This window comes from Semicossyphus pulcher, unplaced genomic scaffold (assembly GCF_022749685.1).
Source record: "Semicossyphus pulcher isolate SPU_LCO1_2020_fin unplaced genomic scaffold, fSemPul1.0.p SCAF_21, whole genome shotgun sequence".
Lineage (NCBI taxonomy): Eukaryota > Metazoa > Chordata > Actinopteri > Labriformes > Labridae > Semicossyphus > Semicossyphus pulcher.
The window spans coordinates 20,087,890-20,098,121 of record NW_027211695.1 but is presented as its reverse complement, the minus strand read 5'-3'; the positions used below and the strand labels follow the sequence as shown (position 1 = coordinate 20,098,121).

General features: G+C 43.3%; 2 protein-coding genes across 2 annotated transcripts; one reads left to right on the top strand and one right to left on the bottom strand.

The window, feature by feature from the left end:
- Positions 1-796: 796 nt before the first annotated feature.
- Positions 797-1,977, bottom strand: LOC138600969 (RING finger protein 227). Its single transcript, XM_069672536.1, has 2 exons — positions 1,451-1,977; positions 797-1,164 (listed from the first exon to the last, which is right to left on the bottom strand). The coding sequence occupies exons 1-2, from the start codon at positions 1,920-1,922 to the stop codon at positions 1,106-1,108; spliced, it is 531 nt and encodes a 176-aa protein (XP_069528637.1). The 5' UTR covers positions 1,923-1,977; the 3' UTR covers positions 797-1,105.
- A 6,390-nt stretch (positions 1,978-8,367) lies between these two features.
- LOC138600979 (RING finger protein 222) lies at positions 8,368-10,229 on the top strand. Its single transcript, XM_069672545.1, has one exon. It carries the CDS (start codon positions 8,587-8,589, stop codon positions 9,235-9,237), a length of 651 nt encoding a protein of 216 aa, XP_069528646.1. The 5' UTR covers positions 8,368-8,586; the 3' UTR covers positions 9,238-10,229.
- Positions 10,230-10,232: the final 3 nt, after the last annotated feature.

Genomic DNA, 10,232 nt, shown 5'->3' with positions numbered 1-10,232 from the left:
ACTGCACACACTGCAGTATTGGCCGGGCAGACAATGGCCTGCTTGCGCTCACCTCTTGCAGCATCTGAACACATGATAAACGACATGACAGCTGCACAGACCAGCACAAAGAGTCTGCAGAGGGAGAAAGAAAACGCTCACTGGAGTTTTTTTTAAATTGTAAGACTTTCAGTAAAGGTAATCTCCAACCCTTTCAAGTATGAGGGTAATGTGCTAAAAGGCTGTAAGATGTGATAGTTACCTTGAGTAGAGGGCTAACTTTTCAAACATGATGGACAGCTTCCTCCCAGTCCTCTATGACTGTCAAAGAAATGTCTTGAAATATCCGCAGTAGTGATGTCAGTCCATGTGTTTTACGTGTCAAACAAATGAGTCACTGAGCTCTGACCTCTGCTGCTGGTTGTGAGTGTGATTGGAGGAAATGCTGATCACCTGGGACTCAAGTGAACAACTTCCTGGAGCTGTCTGTGAAGGGAAGTTTTCTTACTTCTTCTTTTTTTGCCCTTTTCCTGTTGAATTCTTGACAATGTCTATTTTTAATATTCTCTGAATACAAGGGTACTTTTGCCTCATCCTTGGCTTTTACTTTGCAAATTCAGCTTTTAGTTTGGCCTAGACTAAATGTAATGTGTAATGTAAGCTGTATTGTTGCACACACACACACACACACACACACACACACACACACACAGGCTAAAGCTTGTTTCCAATTCTTCGTGACTCACGCATACTCCCATCACAACTTCAGCATGTATCCAAAGAAAGTTTCAAAGTGAGTTGAGACCAGAGCTCATTTATTTATATATATATATATTTTATACTATAATATTTTACATAAAAAACTAAATAAATACGGTGGTAAAAATAATAAATATCTGCATTAACAGGTCACTTATAGTTTTTTCCTTTTTTCACAGTTACATAGTGGTCATCATTGAAATAAGCAACAAGAAAATGTACATTTCAATTGAAAAAGTAATTGTCCATGTGTTTGTGGGCAAGGTTGCATCATCATAGCCATCTTCACCAAGTCCATGTTGCATATAAGAGCCATTGAAGATAAATATAGTTCACATTATACAGGTTATTCGAAGCTGTAGACTCCTTAAAACATGTAGCAGGACATCAAGGCGAGGTTCCTCAAGTCGTCGTTGGTCATACAGTCTGTGGAAACAAAAACACACGACACATTAGAAAATATATTTATCCACAACTGTTAAAATAAAACTCTCTGTAAAGTTTCGGAAAATTATTTTTGATACTAAAAGATTAAACCTGGAGCTAAAATCACAAATAGCCCTCGATAGCTCATATTGATAGCATACTGTTATTGTGGTGACCACCACCAAACCCCATTCAAAAACTGTTCACTTTTAGAACTCTCGCTTGTCCCTCTCACTTAAGGTCTTTTTACTTATCGGACAACATGAAAACTTGTCAAACTACTTACTTTGCCGTGAATTCTTCCCGCTAATCTTCCTCCAAATTTTACAACAGGACCGCCGAAACCTTCTGCCTCTGGAGCCCGGGGAGGACTCGCTCTCTTCGGCTAACGTCTCGGGTAGCGTCCCCTCCTCGTTGTCGTCACAAGCGTCATACGCCCGGTCTTCCTCTTCCTCCTGATCGTCCTCGTCTTCTCTCTCGAGGACTCCCTCAGATATCAGCCGCTCCAGGACACACTCATCCAGCCTCAGCTCGTCTCTGAGTCTCCTCTCTCCGGGGATCGATGTGGTGTGTCGACACAGCGGGCAGACGATGTCAGCTCCCAGACGTGCTTCATCATCGGGCCCCCCCTGGAGGGGTCGTGAAAGGGCCAGCAGGCAGCTCTCACAGAAGCTGTGTTTGCAGTGGAGCTCCCGGGGACACCGTCGACCTGCGTTGTAAGTCCGGTAACAAATTCCGCACTCAAGCTCTGAATACATCTTGCTGTTTGTTACTGTCAGTGATTTACCTCGATGTTTGAATGAAGTGAGAGGAGTCAGCGAGCCGCCCAGACTTATACCTCAGGGTGTGAGGAAGTGCGTGGGAGGACCGTTGTAGATTTGAGCCAAATCAAGATGAGTCACCACGCTGAAAATACACGTTATGCAATCTAAGGTTATTGACTAACATTACATGACACATAAACACCTGTTGGTCTTGACTATCTACATAGTCACACATTCATTGTTTACACAGGATATACAGCCAGATGTTCTAGACAAAAAAGCTTATGCTGATTGACCGCGGTGTTAGATTGGGACTTGGGTGATGCCCTTGAGAAGATCCCCCAAAAGCTATATAAGGTATACTACAGTATATAGCCTACTATATAGCCTACAGTAAAAATGTATTCTAGGTCACAATAAAGCTGTCATATATTTACTGGTGGACTCAGTTGGCCCCTGTTTGACAATAACACAGCTAGTAAAAGTGCCCTTTTGGCTGCCCTAGAGAAAGTGTTTTTCAGGACGCCCTTCCTGTGGAGGAAATATGATAACATGCCCGCCCCGGTGCACTAATGGTGGTGAAAATATGCTAATTTACCCTCAAGGGTGTCCTTTCAGTGGGCAAACAGATTAAAGCCCCTTTCCCACTGGTCAAAACCCTGCAGTATTTTTGTTTAGTGGGAAAGGTTACAATCGGCATTCAGACCCGGGTCAAAGGACTCTGCAGTAGACCCGGGTAATTATCGCCTCATCCGATCGGCAATGATGGGAACACAAAACCCAAATTTGATACGCCGAGTTTGATAAATAGACTAAATGAGTAACTAAGTGCTTACTGTTTACTAGCCCTGTTTCTGGCGCGTTTGTGACGTCAGATGGTGACGCAGCATAAAAGAGAGAAAGGAGTGTACTTCACTGGCAATTTGAAAAGAGTTTTTATTAGCAGGTTTTCCCGGGTCTGAAAAACCCGCGTAAGCGCGCTAATTTAGGTGGTGGGGTATTCAGTTCTCCTTTTGGGGTTCTCTTCCAATGGAGAAAACACAACAACACGCCGCCTAGAAAATGTGATAAAGTCTTCCTGGTGTCCCCCAGTGGAAGACAATTTGCCCTCCACGGTGTCCGTCCAGTGGAGCAAACATGATAAATTACCCTCCAGGATGCTCTTTGAGTGGAGACATTTTGATAACGTGCCCTCCGGCGTGCCCTTACAGAAGAGAAAACATGATAGTGTGCCTTTAGGTTGCCCTTTCAGTGGAAAAGCGTGGTAAAGTGTCCTACAAGGTGCATCAGTGGTGAAAATATGATCATGTGCCCTTCAGACCGCCCATCCGACAAATAAACCGTACCCTTCACTGGGATAGATGTGATATTGTGCCCTCTCCTCCCAGTGGAGAAACCATGGTTGCTTCCCGTCCATGATGCCCCTCAGTGGAGGAAACATGATAAGAGGACCTCCAGGGGAAAAACCCAAGTGAGTTTCCTTAAAATGGAGAAACACAGCGTGGTGTCTGTTGCCCCTCCTAAAGCAGCTGGTGCCCTTATTATTTTACTCTGCCCTCGAACTTCGTACGGTCTGAGACTACCCCTTCTTCCTTTAATGATTTCCCCTTCACAATCTAACTTGTGCTTATGTCAGAAGTCCAACCTCCCGCCCTCAGTTTCACTCCAAGGTGTGTGTGTGTTTTTGTGTTTGATGTGACGTCAGCCTGTCTCTTTGGTAATTCCCAAACAACCCTCTTGTTGTCACGGCCCAGCTCCTTTCATGGTGATTTCCGTAGAAATCTTGGCCAACAATAACAAGTTCTCTCACTCTCATCGTGTGTTTGTGTGTGTGTGTGTTTGTGTGTTTATGTGAATTGTCTTTTGTTCATTCTTTGTAGGCCTTCCCGCTTTTGACTCCAGCAGCACTGGACTTTTGAACCGAATTGTCAGTAGAAGAAAGGAATTGCATACATAGGTTTTTAAAACTGTATGAAGAATAAAATATATCTGTAAAATGTTTTTAAACTGTAGCTACAAACCTGTTGTAAAAAAGAATTGGACGTTAAAGAGGGGTTATTATGCTGTTTCACATTTTAAGACATATGTAATGTTACGATGTTGGATGTCCAGACTAAACGTGGGTGAAGTTTCAGATCTGTAGGTAAAAGTATGTTGGAGTAATCCCCAGGCTCCTCAGCTCCGTCTGCAGGCTGCTGTGAACGCCAGGTTTCACACTGTTTTTTTCACACTGTCACACAGCAAGCTTCCAAGAGCTGGCCAATCAGAAGAAAGCGGGCATGTAGGGGCGGGGTTTCTTAAAGGGACAGAGCTGACTGAGGCCAGGAGAGACGGGTTTAGGAGTAAACGCCAAAGTTTTTTGTCTTATGGTTGTTTCGTCCACACGGAACCGGCGTTTCATGAGCCCGTATACGCTAATTTTTGAAACCGCCTCCCAGAGTGGATAAATCCCTAAACGCCACCCTGGCGTTTCCGTGTGTACAGCCTATACGGATCTTTCTTGAATCGCGCCGCCTCCGTACGTCGCGCATGAGCTAACCCCACCACCACCATCGTCTTCTGCTTGTGTTTCTTCTTTGTTGTTACACTCCGGTTTGTCGTATTTGTGTGGCTGCGTTACAGCGCCACCCACAGGCCGGTTGTATATATTACAGTGTTTCAGCGGTATCATGGGGACGCAAACATTTCCTGAGACGGCGCTGTGTTTACGGGAAACTTTTTCAAAACGAAGTCGGCTCCGTCTCCGTGTGGACATGGCCTGAGTCGTTTCAGGCTGTGTGAGGGCCTGTACAGAACACCAGTGTGAGAAACATGGTTAGTTTCTTTAACTGTAAATTATGCTAAGCTACTCCACAGGTTTCACAGGGTGAAATATGGAGCTTGAAATTAGCATAATACCCCCCTTTAACTCCAGGGCTGAAAAATGAAGCCATTGTCTAACACCTTGAACCTGAATTCTTTCTAATGGCCACTAGGAGGCGATTACAAAGTCAGCCTATATAAAGTCTATTAAAAAGTGACCCTATTTCTCACCTTGTTATTACCTCAGTAAACAGTTTCCTAATGAGTTCATGGTGTAAATCACTAGTTTCAAGTCTTCTTAAATATAGTATGATATTTGTTTGGTAAATGATGGTCCCAATCACAGTACAAGAGAAGATAAAGTAGGGTAGCTTCAGGGCCAGACCACCTTATGATTGACAAGTCGCAGATCTAACACGGCAACCTACCTGTCAGGACAGTGATGTAGTTTCGCTCTCTCCCCAGCTTCACCCCCTCCACTTTGAGGTTTCAGAATAGTAGTCAACTAGTGCGTGACGTCTCGGTTGCTACGTGATCATTAGATAAGCGGCAATGACTAAAAAGACATCATGTTGGCTTCAGGTGAGCTTTGGACTGTTGGTTTTGTCCCTATCAGCTACATTAACATTCCTCTTTGCGGCCAGATTGGGATGAAACAATTCAGCAAACAAAAACAGTTTCAAGGTGTACAGGATCCCTGTGTGTGTGTTACCTAAAGCTTAAAACCTGTCACAAACTTTCACCTCACCATTTATCATAAAGCTTAGGAGGGAAGTAAACACTCCAGTGAAACTTAAGGTCAGCTTTTGATCTTGTAGTGAAAGTCAGCTTTACAATGTTTTGTTTGCTCCTCGTCAGATGGGTTGCGCAGTAAAACAATTACAGCTGCAGATATCTGAGTTGGCGAGAAGCATGTGCGTTCAGGAGAAACTAGTTTCATGGAACAGATATATGACTTTATTTATCTTTCAAAAATTCACCAGACGTGTTCTCCTGCTTTGAACTTCCACACCTTAACTGTTCTGTCTCTCACTATTATCCTCTTATCCACTCTTTGGCCTTAAAAGACCCTACATGCTGACTGTGCTGAAGCATAATAACATAATATGGGAGTAGAATAAGACTTGTCGGGATCAAGCGGCTCCAATCTGTCATTTTCTGTCTTATGTATCCTGGTAACCTGCACATCACCAGGGGTTTAATTAATGCTGAGCAAACCACACACAGATGCCTCATGGGGAGGAACGAGGACGAGTAGAATCAGGTGAGACGGAGCGATAGCAGGAGGCTGCCAGCGAGCCAGGCTCAGACACGCAGCTAAGATAGAAACTTGAGTTGCTCAAGTGCGCACAGAAGAGGGAGGAAGACACGCTGCCGGGATGAGATCCGCGCCAACGCGAGGAAGAGTGTGATATGTGAGAGGGGGAAATACCCGGGTGTGAGTTGGGCATCAACGTGAGCGCTGATCAAAGGGAGTGTGCAGCGGGTAAGTGCCGCTCTAATCTGCTGCTGAGTGTGTTGTGATGGATCGCTGCCAAATTCTCTCTGTTTAACCTCACCGAACTGGGTGGCCTACATAGATACAAGAGGGCTCATTTATTTATACAGAGGAACAAGTTGGTGCTGACTCCAACATGCTTCTTTGTCTAATGTAATTTTAGAGTAAATCAAGAAGCTTATTGTTGTATTTTTTTTGCTCCTATTACAGTCTTGACTGACTTAGAAAGAAAAGATTTCAGGCTACACGTTGCCATGTACCAATTCAAAGGAGACCCCATCTGCTAAGCAACAATCCCCCCGTGAGTGAGCTGGGGTTGCCTTGTAGTTGTCCCATGTGAGCAACGCACAGGCACAACTAACAAGTTTCAGCAAAGCAAAGAAAATCTAATGCTAATAAATAAATAATAAGTCACAGCTTCAAATGTAAAAACTGACAGCAAAGCAGATCAGTGGAGTAATCTCAATAACTTAAAAGATTGAGGAAAATACGCTGATTCATGGTCTTAGCGGTTAGCTAAGTTAGCTTAGCTGACTTGAAGAAAGAGGGAAACATCTAGACTAGCTCTGTCCAAAGGAAAATCCTGATACCATCACGCTAAAGCTAACTAATTAACCTTCAAAAAAACAATTCCTTTTTGTTTTTACAGTTTTTATAGTGAGGGGGAAAATACCTGTTCTTTTCCTTGTAGCTATGTTAGCTAAGAAAAAAAAAAAAGACATAGCTGGGCTAGCTCTGTCCAAATGGTAGCCAAATCCCCCTGCAAGTACCGCTAAAGCTAACTAAATAACCCACATAAAAGCAAACCCCTTGTTTTTACAGTTTGCTGAACATGCTTCTGTTCTTTGTCTTGGCAGTTGGCTAAATTGGCTAAGGTAAGGATAGACTGAAAACATAGGCAAACAGCTAGCATAGCTCCATCTGAAAGGTAGCAAAGTCCTCCTATCAGCTCTGCTAAAGCTAATCAATTAACCAGGTTAAACAATTCCTTTATGTGAACAGTTTTTTACAGTTGTAACATATGTTGTATAACGGGGCAATGTGAGCTTTATTACTGCTGGTAGCTGGATTTTGTAACTTTCAAAGAGAGCCAGGCTAGCTGTTACGGTCTTATGTTAAGCTAGGCTAAGCTGGCAGGAAAGCAAAAAGTCATATTTATTAAAATAATGTACATTTTCCGCCATCAGGCTCAGCAGTTAGCATTTAATCAACTAGCATGGGGCTCAGTTCAAAAGTGATTTTGAGTTTAAGGGCAAAGACAGCAATTAATCATTGCTCTTCCAGAAAGTGACCAGACTTTAAAAAACACACAACAGCCGGAGCGTTTATATTCTTAGTTTTAGGCACTCTAGACTGAACTAGCAAAACATTTGATCCTACTTTTCCCACGATACAAGTCAATACTGTGTTCAGTGTTGCCAGATCAGATTGACAGCTTCCAGCCCTATTACAACTCAAAACCAGCCTAATGCAATGAAAACCAGCTCAAATCATAACCCTGCCAGAAACCCGTGTAAAACCAAAACCACATAAGCAACAGAAAACGGGTCGAACGCATACAAAGCTTCATATCTGCATCAAATAACCAAAGATTAAATGTTAGATAAATGTGCTATCGCAACCCAAAAAGATGTGTAACAAAAATACACAAAGTGGGAAATGCACTCCTGACGTTGTGGCGAAACCACAATAAAATGATCACGTACTGCCATGAAATGTGAGCAACACAAAGCCCACGGCAACAATCTGGCAACACTGACTGTCTTGTTGACCGTCTCTGTCTATAAGAACTGTTAAGCTCCGTTCTGTCTGTAACCGAAAATTTCTCACAGTCTAAGTTGAATCATGAGGGCTGCTCTGTCATAGTTGAATGACATCCAGTGATGATGCAACTGTTTTTCAAAGACTGAATTACATTCTCTTAAATCAGAGTAGTGCAACTTTTAAATGACTGAAACAAAACAAATCCGAGAAAACTGGACGTGCACCGACACAGGCAGACAGTGTTTCTCAGTGACTTATTACTTCCTGTAACAGCTCTTGTGTTTTTATTCCCCTCCTTCCTGGACATGCTCTGAGTGTGCAGGCGCAGCACGCACTTCATGGAGTCGGGGTGATTATGCGTAGGTTGGGGGGGGGGATAGTTAAACGTTGGATGTCTTAGTGGTTTAATGGTTGAATGCTATGACTCATGGCCTGTGGAATCTGCTTTGTAGAGGACTGAAAACAGCATCCCAGGGAGAAGCAGATCCTGACATTTAAAAGCATCTGGAAGTCTTACAGAAGTTGTTTTCTCTTTACAGATATTCTCTATCGCTGAGTTCCTAAGCAAACTCTCCACATACCCTCCCTCCAACCATGACAGGGGATGTTGTCCCAGCTTCCCAGCAGGGGGACTTAGCAGCAGCAGCGCCCGTCCCCAGCAACACCCCTGGGGAGCCCATGGATGTGGAGTGCCCCATCTGCTACCAAGAGTACAACCAATACAACAAATGTCCCCGGATGCTCGAGTGCCTCCATGTTTTTTGCACCGAGTGCCTCCAGAGGATCCAGCTCTGCCCCTCTGACCCCTCTGACCCCCGCAGCCCACCAGCCATCCCCTGCCCACTCTGCCGCCACCTCACCCCTCTGGAGGCCGGGGACGCCCTCTCCTTACCCCTCAACTCCGTCATCCTGGCCAGGCTTCCCCCTGTCGCCTTCCGCATGCCTGTGACGATGGCAACTCGCCTGGCCACCGTCACCCAGAGAGTGGTGCTGTCTCTGGAGGGCGACAGCAGGGACACCCGCTTCATCATCCTGCCCACAGTCAGCCTGCGGGTGCAGCAGATGCACCTGGACAGGCCGTACGGCACGGCGCCGGGGCTGATGGGAGAGGAGGAAGTCATACAGCAGAGCAAGAAGACGCTGTTCTGTGTGCAGCTGCTGGCTGTCGTCTTCTGGGTGCTGTTTGTGATCACCTGCGTGGTCGGGGTGGTGTTTGGGCCACATTTCTTAAACAGGAAACTTTAATATGAAACAGGAAGAAGGTGTAGTTTATATGAGGTCATGAATCTAGTTACAGAAAAGCTCTGTAAAAAGTAGGTTTGAATTTTAGAAAATATAAACAGAGTTAGTTTTTTTAATTTATATTTTTATGTGATATTTTTGGTTGCAACTCCTGGGACCAATCCTCACTCCCGTAACTGCATGTTGGTTGACTTTTCATTAATGATAAACTGGCTAAGTGCTCCCTCTAGTGGTTAATGTTGAAATCGATGCACTGAGGTCACAACTGTGAATAAAAGATGTAGAACTAAATGTGCTTTCTACCCCAGGGTTACAGCACAGCTGATGACTGCAGGAGGAGGATGGAGAAGTGTTTGTGCTCCTTTCTTTATTTGGATGAACATATTCAACCCTGTTCGTGAGTTCACACAATTCATCATGTATTAAGTGTACAATTAAATTAATAATGTATTGTGGCTTCTTGGTGCATATTACCAAATAATTGTTACTGTAATACAACTAACTGACCTTTTCGGATTTGTGGCATCAAAACATTTGCCTACTTTGACCTTTTGGAAATATAATTTAAGGGACTAATGTTTCTTATCTGTCTTCTCTTTTGTGTTTTTTACTTAATGTTGTTTTTTAATCGAAGGCTGTACAAACAGTTAATTTAAATCTCATACTGGAGTATGAATCATTGTCATAGATTAAGCACTAGCTGAGTAGTTTACATAAGATAATATTTTTTGTGAATACTTTATTCATTTATTCATATTTATTTGTAATTATTATTATTAAACTCTTTCATATACAGATATTTTCACATGGAAACACACAGAAAAGTCGTTTTCCCATCAAAGAAAAAAGGCAAAAAAACTCCAAATCGTATGCCTTCTGTTTTATTGTAAATGACTGGATATTTTGTTATAACATGTCTGTAAACTTTGTCAAATTTGTCATCTTTTTGCACTGATAAAAATAATAAACATATCAAACATTTTGCGTTAATAATGTAA

Excerpts from the sequence above, each read along its gene's own strand:
- LOC138600969 (XM_069672536.1), bottom strand. The coding sequence starts at position 1,922 with ATGTATTCAGAGCTTGAGTGCGGAATTTGTTACCGGACTTACAACGCA. Across the intron at positions 1,165-1,450 it reads CGGGAAGAATTCACGGCAAA|ACTGTATGACCAACGACGAC; the intron begins GTAAGTAGTTTG and ends TTGTTTCCACAG.
- LOC138600979 (XM_069672545.1), top strand. The coding sequence starts at position 8,587 with ATGACAGGGGATGTTGTCCCAGCTTCCCAGCAGGGGGACTTAGCAGCA.